We start from the raw sequence: 22,127 nt of genomic DNA, 5'->3' as shown, positions 1-22,127 counted from the left end.
AAATGTACATCTAGCAATGAATATTAATTTCTATTTGTAAAATGAATGAAAATAATTTTAATGAAAATAACATTAATTTTTGTTCCTAATCAAGTATAATTTCTGCCACACTAATTATTAGAAATTGTTAATTTATGCAGAACCACAAAGAGATGAAAAGAGGCAATGTACCTTGAAGCAGGTTTTAAGTAAAAATAACAGTTTTTTATAACTAAATCTATCTAAAGACATATAAACTGCCAATCATGATAGAGATACTTATTTGGATTTATCAATTCCACTGGGAGGAGGAAATATGTTATATAATATACCCTATTTAAATCTCAAATTTCTCAGTTGATATTATGGACAAATTTCAAAAAGCAACTTAAATAATCTGAGATTGTCAAGCCAAAGTAGAGATTTTTGTGCTCAGACTATTGCTTCATTAAAATCTTATTTTACACAAGGTTAGAATGTTTCCCTTGTAAGATTAATTATTTTTTCTTTTAACTGGGAAATAATGTTTTGCCATATATTGTTAATATATATTATTAATAGTAATATTAAAAAAAAAAAAAAAGTAAAAAAAAAATTTTAAAAAAAAAAGTTATTTCATTTCAAATTCAGATGGGTTATTTTTTACATCTTCTAATTCTATTTGTTTGCTAGGATTAAAAAACACCACGCACAACAACAAACAACAGCAACAACAACAAACAAATACCACTTAAGCCTGCTCCAAATACTCAAATACTCATAGAAACTCCCGTTAAATGAAGCTAACGTGTTTCGTTTCATAAATTTAAGGATATGAAACAGAACCAACTAAACACAGGGGGGTGTTAGCCAGCATAGTCCTGTAAAGCTTATTTATACTGTGTTGCTTCACTTATTATTTGCACACCGAAAAAAATAACTAAGGCACCATTTTCAAGAAGTCATGAGTAGACAGTAACAAGATAGAGGAATGGAAGGAAGGTATTAAAACTACATTTGAAAAAATGCAGTATCTCATGAGTTTCATTATCCTACTGAGGTTTGGGGAACACAGAGGAATATTCATCCTTCTACGGTAAGCAGAAAACCAAGAAGGCTGACAGAAAAGCACTGATAAAACTTTTCTACATTCATATTATGTTATACATGTTGTAGAGAATAAAGAAAGTGGGGAGGAAAAAAAAAAAATCCCGTGAAAAATGCATCGACTCTTCAATGGAATATTATCAATATATGGGTTTATTTTAGTTACAGTCTTAATGCTTATTTCTTGATATATTTTATCTGGGCTTACAACAAAAATAGTGGGATACACGTTCCATTTAATGAGTGGCAGCATCTTAATGATGTTGAAAAACATTCTGTGATACTCTCCCAAATGGTGACATGCCTTTAGGAAGACATATATTAATCTCTTAACACTACCTGGATACACACATATTTCAGGAGTTATACTAGTCCACAGCAAATGCAAAGTATGGATATTTTCAGTACAAAGACAGCAGTAGGCACAGTATTCACACTGTTTTCCATATGCATTGCTTCAGCAAAACTCATCCTTCAATCACTTAACATTAATCCATTTTCTTATGTTTGACTGGTAAACTGTAAAGATGTGATTTTTTCTTAAGTTGCTGTTAATTTTTCAAGTATATTGTGAAAAGTATTTAGCTTTCCTTTGTTCATTGCAGTGAGCTCATATATTTGATACATATTTTCTTCCTAAATTAACTAAATACTACACAGTACAATTTCTTATATTTGATCAATAATGTATTATGTTCATTAATAGGTATGACAGTGCAATTTGTGTTCTATCTCTTTCAAATTCTTATGCCGCACAAACACTGTGGCATTTTAGAATCTTCTAAAAATTAAGTGAAGAGCACCATTATGTTACTATTCTTATTCTTCAAATAAAAATCTCTAATTATATTTCTGATTGTGTTATATTATGCTGGTTTTTTGTGTGTGTGTGTGTGTGTTGCTGTGCAGAAGAGAGTGGTTATTTTTTACTGTTGCACTCTTATAATTCAGTGTCATATATTTGATTATATCAAATTAGCTTGCTCAACAACGATTTAAACATATATATATGTATCTATAATTGGTCCATTGATAGCCGTGGATATTCTATCTTAAAATCTCACTAAACTCCAATACTAGCTGTAGAGATGTTGCTAGCATTTTAATAAGCTTGTTCAAAAAATAGAGATATGATACCTGTTCTCAAACTCCATTCCAGACAAAACTGTTTTAGGGCTGGACATAGTATTGTATGGAAAATACTTCATTTTCTTCAGATAAAGCTCTGGAAATATCACAGGAAGTTCTAATTGTCCTTATTTCCTTTACCAAACTGGTAAGGTCTGAGTTGTAAGTGACTGACCACATTTCCACCAATATGCTCAGGTTCTCTTTTTCTGAGTTCAAGGCAGTGGCATACATCTGTGCAAGGTGTCCAAAGTATCTGAGAAGCCTTCTTCTTTACAAGCAATCTTCTTTGTGAAGAAAAGTGGTGGAGTCTGTTGCATGCAGTAGGCAGCCAGGTGGATGAAGCAGACATTGACTCTCTCAGGGAGAGGATGGAGAACGCTTGAGAGAAAAAGAGAGAGATACCAGGAAATAAGCAGGCCTAGGGGATGTTAGGACATATACAGCCTAAAAAAAGGGTTGCCTTTCCCCTTTTCCACAAGAGTTCTGGGGATTAGAAATCTGAAAATACGTTCGTTTATATCAGATTTTGGAATAAATTCTGGAAAAGTAACAGCTGCCTACAGCTTTGAGTTGGAATTTCCTTTTCAGTTTTTGTAATCTTTAAACCCTTACCTATTTAGATTGATTATATACTGGTTTGCTGGGATTTTCACCAAGACAACGTTAATAACTGCTATGTTAAAAGCTTGCTTCCATCTTTTTATTTTTGCATGCATCTGTCTAGCATACTAACTACTCTTCATTCTCTGTCTTGAATTTCCATACTTTTGGTCATAAAGAGCGTAGATAACTGAAGAACGTTTAGCTTTAATTGTGAAGATAGCCAGTCTTCAACCTTGCTAGATTCAATGAATAAATGTGGCAAGGCCTTGAGAGCAAGGCTTCTATCAAGAGACTAACCCCCTCTCTATCTCAGTCAGTGATTAAATCATTCTGAGATAGGATGAAAATGAAGTAGAAAATTTCCCAAAGATTAAAACAACAACAACAAGCATAAAATAAAAAATAAAAAACATATATTGACAATTTTCATTACAGGGAAAAAAAAAAAAAAAAAGTCACAGCAGGGTGCTTCAAGGGCCATACAAGGACCAGGTGTTCTAAATGTGTTAACATGAAAGAAAAAATTATCTGTAATGGGGCAAAATTTGCAAACAGCACAAAATAAACAGATAGACAGACAGACAGAAAGACAGATAGATAGATAGATAGATAATCTTTTAACCAAGCCTGAAGAAGACAAGAAACTTCAGGTATAGCTGACCAAACTAGATGGATAGACAATCTTGAAAGTGACAATCATTTATTTAAATGCAAAGTAAAGCACATTGGTGAGAAAAAGTGCAACAAATCTTTCACTTCACCTGATATCTCAATTAATAGCTCCAACTCAGAAAAAACATCTGGGCCCCACTACAGACTGTTCAACGAAAAGCCCTGTTCAAAAAAGCAAGTAGAATGTTATGATGCATAAGAAATGAACTAGGAATAAGAAAGAAAATATAATGTCATTACATGAATCAATAATTTTCCCTCCTCAGGAATAGTGTGAAGCACTGGTCACCCCATCACAAAAAGGATATTACCGAATTAGAAGGTATTCAGAGAAGAGTGATTGTGATAATTAGGCATAGAGAGAAGACTTCATATGAAAAGACGGAAAAAAAAAAAAAAAAAAAAAAAAAGGAATTGTTAACCTTAGAATAAAGATGAATAAGAAGGGATATGATGAAAGTATAAAAATGGTAAGTGGCAGAGAAAATAGATCCGGAGCTTCAGTAGTCCTGCATCTCATAATTCAAGAACAAAAGGACACTAAGTGAAAGTGAAAAGCAGCAGCTCCAAATGTGATAAAAGGACATACTTTTTAATGCAACACATAATTAGATTATGGAACTCAATGCCACAGGATGTCACTGATGTCAAGAGCTTACCAAGATTCAAAGAAGGACGAGGCACTTACAACTCTTGATATTCTTGGGAGTCTTACAGAGACTAACCATTAAAAGTTTTGAAAGAAAGGTTATGTCCTGCGTTTCATATTTTAAAAGACAATACTTCTGAAAGGAATTTGGAGAAAATATGTCTAGAGTTGGATTCTTCCTGCTCTGGCTATTTGATTATTTTGTTCTTTGATTTGTTCTGTTTGTTTTTTCTCTGGAAACATCTGGGCAGTCTTGGAGAACGACTGTGTAAAAAATGAGTCACTATTGTGATTCATTTGCTGTTACTGAAATGCTACTATTAGAGCTCTGCACTTCTCTTTCACAGAATAGTTGTCCTGTACTTTACTGTATTTCACTCCACCACAGTTAGCTGACTGGATTTGTGCATCCCCCATTGTTCTTTAGCATAATTGTTGCTCTAAGCAATGTGCCATGGCATTTATTTGGAGCAATGGTGTAATTTCTAGCTGCAGAACAGAGCACAGTTTCACTGTGGCAGCTTTGCAATTGATTCCATGTGTTCCAATCGTCTTCAAGCCCAACCTTAATCTCCAGCTATCCTACTGACATCTTTTTTTTTCACTTTCTGCAGCTGTAAGACATATGCAATATCTCCAAGCAAGAGATACTTTGCCTTTTATGCCTCTTATTCTCCATGGTTTCCTTACCATATTTTTTTCTCCTTTTTGCCTGTCTTGCTGCTCAGAGAGATAAGGTATTATTCTGCTACCTTTTGTTCTTAAACTATTTATTTTCCCATTCATCAACTTTTCTTTCTTGAGCTTTTCCTATAGGAAGATTTTCAGTGCAAGTAAATAATGATAGGCACAGGTATAAAAGACCTTTTTTCCCAAATCAGATATGTTAACTGAGAAGTGAATCAAAAATAGAGTGTGAAATATACCTGGTACAAACAAGCTTGTTGACTTTGAACCGTATTCCAAAATAATTCCTCCTTTTCTTATTATTAATTTCATTACATTTGCAAATAGAGAAGGGACAGAAAACCTTTAAGCATTATAAAAATAGAGGTTTCAGAGGCAAATGGTAGTAGTCTTTTTATTATTATTCATATTGTACTAAAATCAATTTAATTACATAGAATTAAGACTGCCTACAATTTTAAAAGATTCAGATTCAACTAACTTGTCACAGGCCTCATTCAACAGAAAATATTAAACTAGATAGCTGGGAGTTAAACTCTACTGGTAAATTTATACATGTTCTATTTACAGCTACTATAGTTTTCATTTGACACCTAGCCAGCACATAACCTACCAAGTTTTGTGAGGAGTTTGAGGGCAGCTACAAAGTAAGCAAAATATTGGGGGTGGGAAAATGAGCAGCTGAGTTTGTAGGGCTAGAAGGCCAAACGAAATGCAGGAGGCCTATAACTGCCCTAGAGACAAGCCAAATTTTGACAGTGCTCAGGAAATAAATACTGTAAAGATACCCTGAAGATATTTAAGCATGCTTGAGAGAGTGTGGCAGCCGGAACTGAGCTGAGGTATGACTAGCTACTTCAGAGAGTTGTAGTGCACCTTAGTTCATCTCTGCCCCAGTGATTGCCTCTGCTTTGCTACAGTTAATTTTCCTCCACTTCTCGCTGCATGCCTCACCAATCAGTTATGTTCCTGTGATTATTTTCTTATTTTGCCAAGAAAAAGATATATATCTATATATTAAATTGGAATAAGAAGTTTATGTCCTACCCTTCCCAACTTAAGTCGGCTTAACCAGAACGACTCTGTAACAGACTACTAAAATTAATGACTTGTGTCAATACTGTCTTTAGAGACATCCACATTATTCTCACCATATGATTTAGATACATCTGAAGATTTACAGGTAGTATGCAAGATGTTTTAGTCTGAATCCTGACCATGGGAAATGCACTTAGCACAATCTGTTAATTCATTTGTCCAAGCATTCTGTGTAATATGGAATTAACATTAAATATTTCCAGTAGTAAAACACAAGTAATGTGAGACATTTGTAATGACTACAGAAAAACTACTGGTGTCTTAGAATTAGTCTCTGCTCAGAACTCTGAATTGTCCAAGGGCCAAATTTGTAACTCCTACTCATATAATTAGTCTCCTGATATTCACTAATTACGTGTGTAAGGTGTCTATGGAATAAGACTTGAAATCACAACTTTACTTTTAGCCATACTTTTAGCCAGTAGTTATTTCCACCAATAAGGTAAATCCCATGGCTTTAAGTTCACAAGGGGCATTACAGGGCAATGCAGCAAATAGTTACCACATATAGTATATTTTGCTTTTTGCTTTTCCTTGACATAATCATTGATAGTAAGATAAATGGTGAAAAAGCAAAGCAATCTCTGGAGCAATAAGATTTAGTCCATAGAATCACTGCTGCGATACACATTAGGACCATATGATTTATGATATTAACCGAGTTTTCAGTTTATGGTAACCAGAGCTCTCTCTTGAACTGTTCTCCATTTCTTTTTGCCTCATCTACAAACTATTCAGTATTCAAACATAAGAACAGTATTTTTAGCTTATTCATTTCTTCCAAAAGATCTCTGAGTAGAAAGTAGTTGCCTCACAAGATGAGAGTGCTTGTAGATAACATTATCAGAAGAGGTTTCTGTTACTCTCCATCATAATTCCTGACACAAGATAAAGGAGTATAAATAGGGAAAGTCATAAGCACATTACAATCTGAGATTTTAAAAACTAGATGAGACCATGCACCTAAGGGTTATGGATATTCTGTCCTCTACCCAGCCTAATAAAGGACTGATACACACTATCCCATAGTCACAAACTCTTCAAGAGAATTAGGTTTTTGTAATTGTAGTTACTTGTATGAAATTCTAACTAGTTATTAAGTTCTGAAATGCCTGTATAGCAAGGGTTAGTGCTAACACAAGTTGCAGTTGCAATATAACATGTCAAAAGCCAATGGATAAACTCTTAGTTGTAGAAGACGATGCTGAAGAACTGAAAGTAGATCTTTGGTCAAGTAAGATGAAGAAATGATCTTAATCAGTAAATGATTAATTTTGAAAAAGGTAGAGAAGATTCTGTTCTGTTATTTTCAACTTTTAACATTTTCTTTCACTGTTCTTAAGAAAATTTCATAAGCAGTGTTTGTCGCTTAACTCTCTGTGTCATCCAGATTCTAACAGTTAATCTATAAAGCAAGTATTACATTATGAATTTGGATGTTTCAGTACACTTTTTTTCTAGAGCAGCAGGTGACAAGTGATAGGACACAAGGAATCTGACTCAAGTTTTGCTTGGGAGGTTTAGATTGGTATTTAAAAAGGATGTATGCACAGAAAGGGTAGTAAAGGAATCTGAAGGGAAGCACTGCCAGTGAAGTAGCCATCCTTAGAGATGTGTAGATATGGCACTAAAGGACATGATTTAGTGATGAAACTCTGTAAGCGAGGTTAATGACTGAACTTGATCTTGAAGGTTTTATTCAACCTAGATGATACTAAGATTATATTACTTCTTGCCTTAACAGAAATCAGTAGTGAGCTTACAGTGTCTGAAAAATAAAATGAATTTAGGGTTTTTTGTTTGTTTGTTTGTTTGTTTGTTTTTTACTTTACTTCGGGGTACCCCTTGGTACCACGTCTTGGGCAATTCACAGATTTTGTCTTCAAGAGACAGAGAGATACTTGAAATAGTAGGCTGGTCTCAAAATTCCTCAAAGTACTTTCTGTCAGCATCTCCTTGTAGTTCTTTCAAGTTACTTCCACATGTCCTAATGTTTAGTAGTTTGAGCTTTACAACAGCAATTGGCCTGTTTAGATGACAATTAGTAATCATCTGAAAAATATAAGGCTTCATTAAGAATCATTTTCATTCCCAATGAGGCACTTACTTAGAACTACTTCTTGTTCAGTAAAACTAAATGCATTACTAAGTTTTCTTGTAGAAAAACCTTCTATCGTAGTTAACTTGGAGTTTCTCTCTCTCTCTCTCTTTTTTTTTTTTTTTATTCACATTTTTTCTAACTCCTAATTTGGACAATTCTGTCATCTTGTAATGCTGAAAATTACATTTAGGGTACTGGTAAAGAGAAATTAACTAGTGCCAGTTTCCCATGGATCTGAAGCAGAAGGAACAAGTCTCTGAGTGAAAGCATGCAAAGACTACATATATCATAGAAGGCAAAGTGCAAGGCAAATGCTGTTACTAATTCACTGTGTAGTTAAAAACAAACAAAAAAAATACTTTTTTTCTCTTACTTATAAACAAGCTATTCCTGTTACAGAAACCCTCTGACACAACATTAAGAAACTTAACTACAAGGAGAGATTTCTTTTGCATCAGAACTACAATTTAGATATTGTTTAGGAAGATGATTATTTGCCATTTTTAAGAGTAGTTTTACTACACCCAAATATCTATGACATTATATTAAACAACTCCCAGGTGACACCATGTACACTCAATCTGTCATTTTCAAGGTACTCTACTGCCCTCAAAGGAAGTAATAGATAGTATTTTTAATAAATGAGTGAGTTATAAAATCACATTTCACTTTGAGGATCCTTCTATTTCACTCTCAACACAGAAGTGGTGAGTATCTTCACCTGAGGGCCATTTTCTATGTGCTCATAGACCAAAAGGTCGTATTTGAAATCTCAGCAAGAGTTCTCCCTCTGCCCCTTCTCATTTAACAAAAAGTTTGTATGATATAACCTTCCACAAGCTGTAGCAGAGAGAATCCTCTCAGCTTAAGCACGTAAAACTCTATATTATAACCGCGACAAAAATCTCATTTTCCAACCATACTCTGTCTTCTGCAGAATATACAAGGTTTAAATGCAGATGCAGTGAAAATCTCATTAATGACTCAGATCAACAGCTGCCATTGATCGTTAAAACGTAAATGCAGTGACTTCTAAATCTTAAAATGACATACCAGCTGTGCATTTTGGGAAATGAGAACAACTGAATATAATTTAACAATATATGAATATTATCTTCCCGCTACATAAATATTGTTAAACATTTTCTAGTTAAAATGAAAAGAACAACATAGTCTTTATCTGACATTTTCAAATTATCTGATAAACAAAAAGAAATACTCTTTTTTTTTTCTTCATGTCTATCATACTACTTTCTTGATGCTTATATAATTTGCTTTCAAACTGCAAAGAGATGCCTGAAAAACAGCTTGGAAAGATTTTCCATTTATTTTTAAAGCATAAAATGCTGTAAATACTTATATACTTAAAACTAGTGTATCTCACCAGACTACACATTTTGAAATAGAATGTCATTATGATATAAATGAACCAAAAACATCACTTTTTGATAATGGATTAGAATGTATACTGGGTGTGAGTTGCAGATAATTGCATCTTGTGGGAAACACTGCCTTCAGTAGTTACATACTGTTAAAAATTAAGTTATTTGGCAATTAAAAAATAGGGTAACTGTATAAAACTGTATAACATTTATAATAATAATAATAATAATAATAATAATAATAATAATAATAATAATAATAATAATAATAATAATAGGTGACTATTATCTCTGATTCCTAACATTCATTAACAAGTATCTCATCTCCATTTCTCAGTTTGTTTTTAAAGCCTATGTATTTAACAGGAACTAAGTTTTTTTGTTGGTTTTTTTTTTTTTTTTTTTTTTTTATAGCCCTATTTACAAAGGAGGGGAGAGAGAGGGGAAAAAAAAGGAAAAAAAAAAAAGAAAGAAAGAAAAGAAAAAAAGAAAAGAAAAGAAAAGAAAAGAAAAGAAAAGAAAAGAAAAGAAAAGAAAAGAAAAGAAAAGAAAAGAAAAGAAAAAAAAGACAAGGATAAAAATATTTTAGATCTATACTAAAAAGATGTAATTTTTTTGGAACAGGTGTTAGTAAACTTTTTTTTCAGTTTGAAGCTACATGCAAAATGCGGTCTGATTGAAACAAAATAATAACTAATCAAATCATTGTCAAGTACCTAAAATGACTATCTGTAGCAAATGAGTTCTCAGTGAATTCAAGAATTAGTGAGCAACTCCATCCCAGAACATCTATAACAAAGAACATGCAACTGCAGTTCTACTTCAAGTCAAAGAGGCCAGAAATTAAAGGAAGCCGAGCAGCTCCTGGGATCCATGCCCCCATGCAAATAAACCAATTAATAAGTGGGAGAAAGCAATCAACACATTCTTCACACAGAACTATGTCATCCATTTAGAGATTTCACTAACTAATCTCTCAGCTGTGTTGCAATGGTTAACCTTCTCAAGTACCACAGAACTTTGGAAAAAGTGCTTCAACTCATCATTCAGGAGGGTCATTGTGCAAGCTTGTAACCAGTCACTGTTTTGCATCTACTTTTGTGCACTTTGGATATGTAAATATTATTACTATTTTTTCTCTCTGTATTTTGGTATAACTTTGATAAAGACCATGTATACAGAAAGCCAGTAGCAAATCTGGCATCAAGCATTCTTCCTTGTAAATTCCCTGTGACATACATGGCTCTATCTGGTTTAAACTAAAAAGCAACACGTGCAAGGTTACACTTAAGGAAATAAAAAACATCTTTGTGAAAAGCAAGTAAAAGGAAGCTCATAAGAAGCACTTATTCAGTCACTACAAATTAGAACTTCCTCCCTCTTCCATTCACCTCTGCCTGAACCAGAGATATTATTTTAACATACTTCCAAGAACAACTAATGTGGGTATGCTCCAGGGCTATGTACAGGAAGACTAAGAAAAACACTGGCAACAAGCTACAGAGTTACAAGGCATGAATGAAGCAAATAATTGTCACATGACAGAAAAAGCAGATCAACTCTTACTGCTAGACTTGTTTTGCTGTTATTCATTATTTATCTTTCAGTTTCAAGCAAGAAAAAGAGGAACAGCCTTGAACATCTTCTCAATTTCTTGTCAACTTGTAGGTCTTTACTTACATATCAAGAAGTCACAGTCTCAGGAAGCTGTCTGTCCCTGTACACAGTGGAATATTTGCATGACTAGCATAGTAATTCTGTTTCAGGTATTTGGCTTTTATGGTTTAACTGTCTCTATCACAAACATACTGCTTAATGGCACTGTTTGACCAACATACACAGAGCTTTGCCAACTGATCAAGAAATAGCTGAGTAGGTATGACCTGTGACCACATTTATTGACATTTCCTCTAAAAACTCTTCTGAATCATCATCTGGCTCATTGTTTAAGTCTGATCCCTTTTGTTAAAAAAGTCAAAGCTTGTCTTCTCGTTCTAAAAATAAAGAGAAATCAAAATTCAGGACTTTATTCCTCCACTGAAAGGCCTGAGAGTCAGTAAGGATATGTAGAAACTCCTCGCCTTCATTAGCAGCATGATTGAAAGGAAGAAAGCCCCCAAAATAAATAAATAAATAAATAAAAATAAAAATAAAAATAAAGGGCTGTTGCCCATCCACCAAGAACACAGGCACAGCAAACCAATAAATCTGTTGCTAGAAAACCAAATCCCTTTTGGCCAAAGTACCTTATAGATTTCTATAAATGAACAGATTTGACAGGAATGCAGGCAAACCTCTCAATTTGTGGCAAGTGCTGCATACATATGGCATTTCTGACAAAATGATGTATTAAAAATGGTGTAAGGAAAGACTATGCTTTTGAAGCATAACACAAGTACAGCAATCCATCCAGATTTTAACATACTGCAATAATTAATGTTGTTATGCATATTTTACCTTGAATGTTTACGATTACTGGAGAACTTGCTTGCTGTCTCTGCTAGTCGAAAATAAGGAGTAATCAAATATTTCCTTCACACAACCCTGTTTACTTCCTGTAAACGTCAGGACACCTGACGTTGTCTTAAAACTGGAAACAAAATACAGCTTTAATGCCCAGAAATAAACATTATCAGCAAATCCTCAGATCTCAGAAGGAGAGTTTTGTGGGTGTTTTTTTTTCTGCTGCTGTTGTGTTGTGGTTTTTTTTTGTTTGTTTGTTTTGTTGTTGTTGTTTTTTCCATTACAGAGTCTTCTTGTGTTTTGTTTGTTTGTTTGTTTTCTCCTTTTAATTGTCATCCTTACAGCTGAATGGCCTTGACTCTGCTCTTACTTTTAGCCACTCACCTTCACAGTTGTAGCCAATAAATCTGCTGGCCTTTGAACTCCCATTTCAGAAAACACCTTTTATTTCTTCAGGTAGGTAGGTGCAAGTACTACCATTCAGCTAAGCACATTATGGCACTGCTTCTGACTTTTCCAGCTGTGGCAATATAAAAGTGTTTAATTGTTCCTTTTGTGTAGCCTGAAAGAAGTGAGTCAGCCTACCCATAATTTCAACTATTGAACAAAGTTAAAGATCTAGGTTAAAGAGTTTAATTTAACTTGGTTTAATGGACTGATCAAAGGCCTGCTGTCAAAGATCTCCCAAAATAACATTCTGTTTTTGGACTGCCTTCCATATTTCATCAGCAACATTCATAGAATCATGTAATCCAGAATTGGAAGGGACACACACGGATTATAGAATCACTAACTGGCTTAGGTTGGATGGGATTTTGAAGGACATCTAGTTCCAACTCCCCTACCATGGGCAGGGTTGGGTTGCCAACCAATACATCAGGTTGCCCAGAGCCCCTCATCCAACCTGGCCTTGAATGCTTTCATTTGTGGGGCATCAATAACCTGTTCCAGCATCTTACCACCCTCTGAATAAAAACTGTTTTCTTAACACCTCAACCAAAAGCACCCCTTTTAATTTAAAAGCCATTCTCCCTTCCTATCAATATGATTGAGGCCATCTCCTGGCTCCACACCTGCAATTCAAATCATATTTCTGAGAGTGTTGTCCAAACACTTCTTGACCTCTGACAGTTTGGTGCCATGACCACTGACCTGGCCCTTCTGTGATGCAACTCCATGCTGTTCCCTTGGGTCATACTAGTGTCACCTGAGAGATCAGTAGCTGCCCTCCACTCCTCTCAGGAGGAAGCTGTAGTTTGCCATGAGGTCTTCTCTCTGTCTTCTCTGGACTGAACAAACCAAGTGACCTCAGGTTCATGTCATACACCTTGCCCTGGGTGCTCTCTAATAGTTTTATATCTTTCTTTTATTATGACTCCCAACTGTGCTTGAGGTGAAGCTGCATCAGCACAAGGCAGAGCAGGACAATCCTTTCCTGCAACCAGATAGCAGGGCTGAGCCTGATGCACCCAAGGGGACATCTTGCAATCATTCATCACTAAAAACAAAGCTTTTATTTCTTCGTGGTTGGTTTGTTGTTTTTGTTTAACAGATCAAAGCAATAAATCCACACAATTAGGTATGTCCTTTAAAATAAAATTCTTCATATGGAAGTACAAATTTAAAGCAATAATATTTTCCAAACATCTTGGGTATGTGTGAGGCTATTAACCCACAATGTGAACTTCTCACACTAAATTTAGGGCAAAATGACAGTCTTCATTTATTTATTTATTTATTTATTTATTATAATTCATTAAAAATACTCAATGATATATATTCAAACTTTATATTTCTGACAATATACTGTCACTCCTATCTATGTTAGGAAGGAAACTTCCTTATTGTCAGCCATCATAAACTAAGCATCAAGATGCCAGATAATTTAAAGGAACTAGGCACTGAAGAATGTTCTCGCAACACAACATATTTTAAGCTCAAATTATAAATATACATGACATCAAGAATAAATAGAAGTACATGACTTCACTTGGATCTGTAATAACTGCTGGTATTTCAGTCCTGGAATTTGACTGAAACTATTAACAATTATTAAACAAGATGCTCATGTTTACTCAGTTTTAATATTAGTTTAAGTGTCCAGAGGAAAATGGCAATGTTTAATATTTAATTATTAAACACTTTGATTAAACATTCAAGTGTTAAACTAATATTAAAGTAGGCTGAAAAGGAGTTTTTGGAGCCTTCTGTAGGTGTTCTGGGTTCAAATGACAAAAAAGCTTTTTGAAATTTATCGAATAGACATTTTTGATTTAAAAGTGATCTGACCCTAAGATCACAAATGTCAGTTGTAATTAATAAGCAATATTTTAAAGTTTTATTTAGTGCTGGGCTGAAAAACCTTTAATGTAACAATAGAATTTGCAAGACATCGACTAAAATCAGGCAAGAGTGTAGCAACTCCATGGTAGGGCAGAATTTACTCACCCTATATGCAGAAAAAGGTAAAATGATGCACTAAGCATTTCTTACTACTTCAAACAAATAATTTACAGTTTTTCCATTATACAAGATAAAGGAATTGGAACTCCATAATAAATGTATTGAGTTTCCCCTAAAATCTACTAGAGTTTGTTTAAGTGTCCAAGTAAGCTTCCATAACTCAGACATTAAACCTTGTCTTAAGATTTGTTCCCTTTTATCTGGAATTATTATTTTACATCAATCATTTATAAGTTCATCCAAGTTTTTCCTGGAAACTCCTGTCACAGCAAATTGGAACTCACACCTCTAAAGAAGCCTGAAGAGAAGTTTCCGAACTCCAGGGGAAAAAAAAAAAAAGATCCAAGGAAGTTTGAGACAAAACCAAACCAAACCATTCCAAACCAAACCAAACCAACCAACCAACCAACCAAACAAAAAACACTCCCTAGAAACTAACTATTCTCAATCACAAAACTACGGCAATTACAAATAGGGATAGACATCAGTTGTCTGGGTGCAAATGTAGAAGCCTTCGTTTTTGTCCATTTTATATTATAGGCACAAATTATCAAGGTGCAATTTCTACTGTATTAAAAAGACAGTACATTATGCTTCTGGCTTTCTGTCACATTTAATAAAGACAAATCCTTCTACTGAATGAACAGTACCCCTTGGCTACTTTTAAAGTAATCCACTGAGAATAACACAGCATTTAAAAAGTATTGTGTATTTTTTAAGGAAAGATCCCAAAGAATTGTTGCTCACATTTTCCCTTATATATGAAATAAGTTTGCAAATACTGCTACTCTAGAGTTAGAGTTTGTTTGTTTCTCTTTTTTTTAATTATTGACAGGGGTTAAAAGATTGTTTAAGACTAGCTGCACCAGAGTTTCAGATAGCAAGTGTGACAGACTCTGCAGGTGTACAGTGCTTTTCCTATTGATACAAATTGAATTTGAACACTGCAATTTATTCAGCAATCAAACCAATCACTGCACTGCAGTTTTGTCTTTCAGCTTTCATTTCCCAACCAACTATTCTTAACTACTTTGCTACTTCTGTTTTACAGCAAAGTGCTATTAGGTGGTCTTCAATGATGAGGGTAGGGGGATTTAGAAAATTTTAAAGAACATTTCAACTTTCCACATCAGCAATTAGGTACCATCATTCAGAGCTCTTTCATACTACCTACCTTTCTCCAAAAACTCTAATATGTATTTATCCTTACCTTATTAAAAAAAGAATCATTACCTCATGCAAAATGTTTAAACATATCAAAGATCAGAACAGCATGCAAGTGAAATTTGCTCTAATAAACTGTGAACACTTGTCCAAAGATTACTTGAAATCCTTATTTTTTCATTAAAAAACAAGCTGGGAAAAAAAAAAAAAAAAGTTTCCTTAAAACAATTGTGTTTTAAGTTATTTTGTTAAAGATATTTAATGTAAACAGTGCTCCAAAATAACCAATGTGAAAACATCAAAGAATGAAAGTTAACTTCAGATTGCTCAATAGATAAGTGCAGAAAGAAAAGTGACCAAGTCAGGACAATCAGATTGGCAGCAAGCTAAAGGAGAAAAAAATAGAGCAATCTTACGGTGCTGAGCCAATATATAAACCTGGATTAATAGCTAGCCTTGGCAAGGCTCAAATGCGAAGATGCTTGCATCGGGCATCCTAGACTTGCTGCTACCAGAGGTTGTTGCTATGGTAACCAGTGACAGTCAGCCAACAGTAAAATGAATTTAGAAAAGATAGTTAGGAAGTATTGAAAGGAAGAAAGGAAAAGGAGGGAAGAAGTTTGATGTCTGTAAGAATATGCATAGTTCCATTATCTTCTGCTTGTTCTATGGAAGCCGATAAATCAGTCATTGAAATGGAGCAGAATTTCCATTTTATCTTCGTGATATCTGAATGATATTCCTGCCTGTATGAGCTTCTAATTGAAAGAAATTATTGTCTCGTTCATGCGACAGCTTGTCAATGACTCAGCAATCCAGCAAATTCAGCAGCCTCTGAAAACTGCATGAAACTGTTAGTGCATTGTTCTCATCTAAACTGTTTACAGGAAGCGTGGAGTGGCCCATTTCTGTCTTTTGCCTTTAAATCAGCCTGAGGAAGGTTCCACCCTGACATGTAAGAGGGCTCAATGGAAGAAGTATTTGTCATTGAAACAAAAGGATCTGGGATTTTACAAATCTGGTGGAAAACTCAGTTGATTTTTTCAAAGAAAGAACAAAGCACAGACTGGTTATTTTAGAAGCAAAAATTTTGTTCAAAAGAGGGTAGCTGGAACAGCAGTCACTAGACCGTAAATCACAGTGCCCATGCCCAGCTGTGCAGCACAGCATGGAAGAAAAGGTTTTGGATGGCGGTGTCCCTCAGCGATAGCTGTGGATGTGTATGCCAAAGAGGTAGTTATTGTTGTTTACTTGCTGTGCTATCAACATGGTATGCTAGAAAGCACACTTTTTAGGAATCAGTGTGTGTACACTATATTATCTTATCTGCTGAAAAACATTGTCCCAAGTCCCCCAGAAAACTCCTGCTGGAGTACTGGCAGAAAGAGATAAAAATGTAGTACTTCTGGTAAAACTATAGTGCTGAACTAGACTTCCCTAGAAGCACCTTTTTCTAAGATTGACTGTATGCTGTGATCAGGAGAATGAACAAGAAAACCTCATACTCAGCCCTAGAAATACACCATGGTTGATTTTTTTTGATTTTTTTTTTTATGCATCCATTCTTCAAGCCTGGAAAAAGCATAAGCAGAAACTAAACAACTGTGAGAAAGAGCAAGTGCAGAAGAAGTTGTTATTTTCAGAGAATTAATGTCAGAGAAAGACAAAAAATATGTTCTTTCAGAAACAACAGACATGGTCACAGTTACAGAAATTGGCCAGTTTGCCTTCCCTTCCATCTCAGGGAGCACAAGGGCCTACATCACTTCAGTTGCCCTTGTACATTTGTGACTTGGGGAAGTCACATTCTGCTTCTTTTCCTCTGTAAGGAAAATGGAAAAATACAGACTAACTCAGCCTTTTAGAAGTGCATTCATGTTTAAAGAAATGAAAAATGTTAAACAAGTGGTAAATGCTGTTTGAGTAGGTTAATACTTGGGTTATCAATATACATTATGAGATTGTTTTTATTCCTCATGTTTACCACAGCTAAGGGAATGCAAGAAATGGTAACAGTGATGCTTATAGCTGGTACAAATGCCCCAAGTGAAGGCTGCCAAGTGTCCTAGAACATAAAACCACATTCTCACTTGCACTTTAGTGAAGCTTCTATACTATATGAAGCCAAAATTAAACCTCCAGTCCACATCAGAGGAAGTCAGGATTTCTCTTAATTGATGTTTTGCATTTACTTGATTTTATCAAATATTGTGCTGAAATAGATTTTACTTGGCTTGAAAATGGAACAAATTAAAATCAGGTCATTCAGCTAATACTGAAAATGGCAATTTTTCTAGTACGTTCTTCGAAGATATTTATGAAAGCTTATCACTACACTAATATTAAGCATAGTAAGAGTACTGAGATCACAGAGTTCTCTTTTGCTAGATCCACGAAAACAAGTCCAATGGATTTTTCATCAAGTTACAAACTTTCAAAAGGTTTATATGCATTAAAAAAAAAAAAAAAAAAAAAAGTCTTCTCAGGCAAGGAAGCAGACTACAGCTCTAAGCACATGGAATATTCTCATAAGCACAAGCAAGAAGAACAATAAGTATCTGGAGAGGAGCCTTCACTTTGCTGAAGTACTTTCAAGTTTTCAATTTAAAATACATGATAGCAACCCTGTCAACAAAAACTAATCAGAGATCAGAAGTAGAATTATCTAGACAATTTTTATAGAAAATAGGCATATGGTAATTTATTTTATTATATTGTATTTTGTAACTTCTTCATATTCATAAAAGGTAGCAGATCTTTTATTAAATAGATAAGAGAAGTATGTTGGTGACCCATAATTTTCACCTTGATGATTATTATCCTTTTGAAAAGCTAGATCATTAGGTGGACAGTAAATGAAAAAAAGCAAACAGAAATCTATGCAAAACTGCTTTCTTGTTTCTTCCTATTTTGTTTGAACCCATGGCAGTCAACTCACTTGTCTCTAAGAAAGACATACCAAGCTTTTCAAATTCACTGTTCTACCTGCCATCTTCCTTTTACAGAGGGTCTGCACTGTAGATAGAAAAGGTGGAATCTGATGAAGGTACGGAGATTGCCACACTGGAAAATGCCATTCCTCTTTTCTGAACAATTCTTTTGCCATTCTTGGGCAAGTAAATCTCAGACATGCGAAATAGTTCACTTGTAAAAATTTAGGAAACAAACAGTAACAAAAAAAGTATCTTCAAAGTGTTAAGCACTAGTCCCAATTCTTTATGGAAGAAGTCACTCTTTTTAGGTTTTAAAGCAAGAACAATCAGTCTTCTGCCCAAAGGAAAACTGAAGTTTGTCTTTTCTGTATTCATTAATCATTGAAGTCCACCCAATACTGTAAAAGTTTGTGTCTTCATAAAACATGGAAATGGAAACACCTTTAACCTGCAATAGATTTACTTTTTCTTTATTCACTTAAGGAAGAAGTTTGTTTTATGTAGATGTCTCCAAAATAATGTTATTTTTGTATTTCCATGAAAACTTTAACAGATACAAAGAGCACAATAACACTATGTGATAGAGCAAATTTTCATTTACAAAATACTGTTTTTCAACAGTCTCTACAATTAGCTGCGTATTTTCACCAGTGATGAACAGAGCCTGCATGCCGTGCTCTGCAGCATTGGAGGTGTCTCACTATCACTGTCGCCACTGCAGAAATGTACCACCCACTGCCTCACTGTGCTCACATCCACTGTTTGGTCTCCATAAACATTCAGCAAACATCAGTGAATGTCAGTGGGTGCCATTTTTTTCTGTATGGAGGAATTCAATTATACACCTTTCTTTCATATGCACTTCCAGACTACATTTTGCCATACTACCCCCTCTGCTGCCATCTGCCACAAGGCAACAAAATATAACAGAATATTGGTGGGAACATTAAGCCTCTACTGCCATACCACCAACATCTGCCCCTGATGTTGTGGGCTCACATCATCAAATAGGTGGCATTGCTTTTAGAGTAGCTCTTCTATTTATCTAGATACAGGTCAGATATTTTTTGGCTACAGACCTCAATTTTTTTATGGTCAAAGCAGTAAGCCTTAAGTTTGCAAATGAACTGTTAATTTGAAGTATTATAATCTAAGTACACTTTATTTATTTATTTATTTATTTACTTATTTATCCTTGACAAATAGGACTTGATATCAGCAGTGATGTGAAACTGAATCTCTCCTCATCTTCAGGGTGAGAAAGGGGTAATTTCTGTACATCAAGTTATTTCATGCAGTCAAGTAGCAAGGCACAGAGAAGGGCGTGTCACTTTGAAAAACTTATCTCAAATGCACCTTTTTCATATATTTTCTAGCTATTTCGTAATAACCATTTCCTAAATATTTAGTTGAGATTGAACAAGCAATTAATGTTTTAACATTCTACTTCTGATTTATTTTTAATTGTAACTGAAAACACTGTAGACACAAGCAAGTTATTAAATATAAAATAAAACAATTTTGTTAAAACCACAAGAAGTCCAAACTCAATTCATTTCATCCTTTTCTAATATAATAATAAATGAAAGAGTTTGTTCAATAAATAGCTTAGCTGCTTTATTTTTTTCTTTTTCTTTTTCTTTTTTTTTTTTTTTTTTGCATTTTCTTTTATCAGTTGAAACTTCTTGATTTTCTTACCTCCAGAATACTCTGCTTCATTAGCTCTTTGACAGTTTCTAGCTGAATCTGTCTTAGAAAACCCCACCAATGGACAAGTCTCTAAACCTACTAATCTGACAGATTGACCTCTGATAAATCAATGTTATTATAATCTATAGCCTGCTGCCTTCTGCTTTAGCTGTCTGTGGCATGCTTTGATTAATATCTGCCTTGCAGGAGAAACACAGGAAAATTATGTGCAACTGGTTTCAACTGTTGTGCAACCACGGGGACACTGAGCCACACTTGGGTAAAACTTAAAATGAGGTGTGCTAGACAAATGTCAGTTTCAGGGATTTTGACACTAAACTATATTGAAATGAGAATGTTATTCTCATTCCTTCTTACTCTTAACTTTCTGATTATTTTCCTTTCAGAAGATTCTGAAAAAATATGTGATCGTCCGCCGCCAAGAATCTCAATTCCTCCTCGGTGCAGACGGCAGAGTTTACATGATAAAATTTTAATGATCATGGACCTGCATAACAATGTGAGTCACCAGCACATTTCCAATAACGCTATGCATCTGTGAGGACTGGCACTGGGTGATATTCCTACTGCTGAATTCTACACAACCTAAGAGGCAGGCTTAGTGGAGATACAGGCAGCACCCGAGAAAGCTCCATTATCATGCAGCTGTCGTACAGATGAAATGGAGATTTATGAATCTCTGCCAAAGAAACTATATTATGGACTGTAAATTAAAATAGGGGCTTAACACATAGAGAACTACATGCTAGAGAGGCTGATTTCCAGATTACCCTATCTATTCAGACCCAGGCATCTGTAGAGACCACCCCTTGTGAAGCAGTCCTGAGCTTTCCATGAAACACAAATGTGCTAGACTTTAAAAAGCAACTGCCAAAGCTTTTGTAGTCACAGGGAAAAAAAAGTCCTCAGGTACTTCAGCAGGCATTTTACTTGCAGCATACTTTTGTAGTATGGTGCCCGGGACCCAGTGGCTTCATTCTCAGAAGTAGTTCCATTGCCTTCGGGGAGAGACTTCTATTCTATTCTTCTGTAAGTAATAGAGCATTGCAAGCTCAAAGGACAAGAATTTGGTTTTTGAATTACTGCCTGCTGTTCATGAATCACAGTCTTATCAGAACTATCACTGCCTACCTACACTTGAATTGCTAAATACAAAAAAATTCAAACTATTGACTGCATTTTAGATTGGTAAGCATCTTCTAGAAAAGTCCTCAAGGAAAACAAAATCTGGAATGAAAATAACTGGATAGTAAAACAGTGAAAAAGTTAAAAAATAAAAATAAAGAAATCTCAGGAGCAGCAAACTTGGATAGTAAAGGGATTCTTTCTATAATGAACTACTTCTCTGAATATGCTAATATTTGAAGTAGAATGCAAGTGACACAAGCTGGAAGATTAATCTTGGAATATATTGAAATATGCAGCCACTGATATGTCCAATGACTAGGGGTTTCCTAGGAAAAGAGAAATGCATATCACATTTTCTGATATATATATTTTTAACATCCCAGACAAAGATCATAACACAGCCATTTCTTTTTCCACCTTTTACCCAACAGAACAAAAAGCTCCACATAATCAAACACAAAGTAAATTTACTCATTAAACACTTTACCATATTCTTTATTACATTTTATATTTCTATGGAAATCGGGTTACACCTTTGAGAAAAGTTTAACTTAGACTTTCTCCACTCCAGGGGGGCTGAAAAAAAAAAAAAGGAGGTGGGGGGTGGGAGTGGGAGTGGGAGTGGGGGTGGGCGGGGGGGGGTGGGGGGGTAAGGAACAAATACAGGAGGAAAAGGGCAAACTTCCCTTCTGCCCTGGAAACAAAGAAGAATACAAATTAAGTTTCTTTCTTTCTTTCTTTCTTTTTTTTCTTTCTTTCTTGTCTTTTCTTTTCTTTCTTTCTTTCTTTTCTTTCTTCTTTCTTTGCTTTCCTTTCTTTCTTTCTTTTCTTTCTTATCTTTCTTTGTTTTTCTTTTTTTTTTCCTTCCCCTTTATGTT

General features: G+C 34.7%; 1 protein-coding gene across 6 annotated transcripts in view; it reads right to left on the bottom strand.

Moving 5' to 3' along the window:
• PCDH9 (protocadherin 9) overlaps window positions 1-22,127 on the bottom strand; it is a 697,873-nt gene that overhangs the window by 507,031 nt on the left and 168,715 nt on the right. The window contains exons 3-4 of one of the 6 annotated variants that reach the window (XM_015851671.2): window positions 3,561-3,633; window positions 1,201-2,574 (exon numbers count right to left, since the gene is read on the bottom strand). The exons of 4 other annotated variants lie outside the window; for them this stretch is intronic. In XM_015851671.2, the coding sequence (XP_015707157.1) occupies window positions 3,610-3,633 (24 nt within the window). In that variant the 3' untranslated portion in view covers window positions 1,201-2,574; window positions 3,561-3,609. Of the gene's footprint in view, window positions 1-1,200; window positions 2,575-3,560; window positions 3,634-22,127 lie in introns of those variants that run through there. One more of the 6 variants, XM_015851672.2, reaches the window with a different exon arrangement.

This window comes from Coturnix japonica, chromosome 1 (genome assembly GCF_001577835.2).
Source record: "Coturnix japonica isolate 7356 chromosome 1, Coturnix japonica 2.1, whole genome shotgun sequence".
In the NCBI taxonomy this organism is placed as follows: Eukaryota; Metazoa; Chordata; class Aves; order Galliformes; family Phasianidae; genus Coturnix; species Coturnix japonica.
This window is presented reverse-complemented; position numbering and strand designations above follow the sequence as displayed.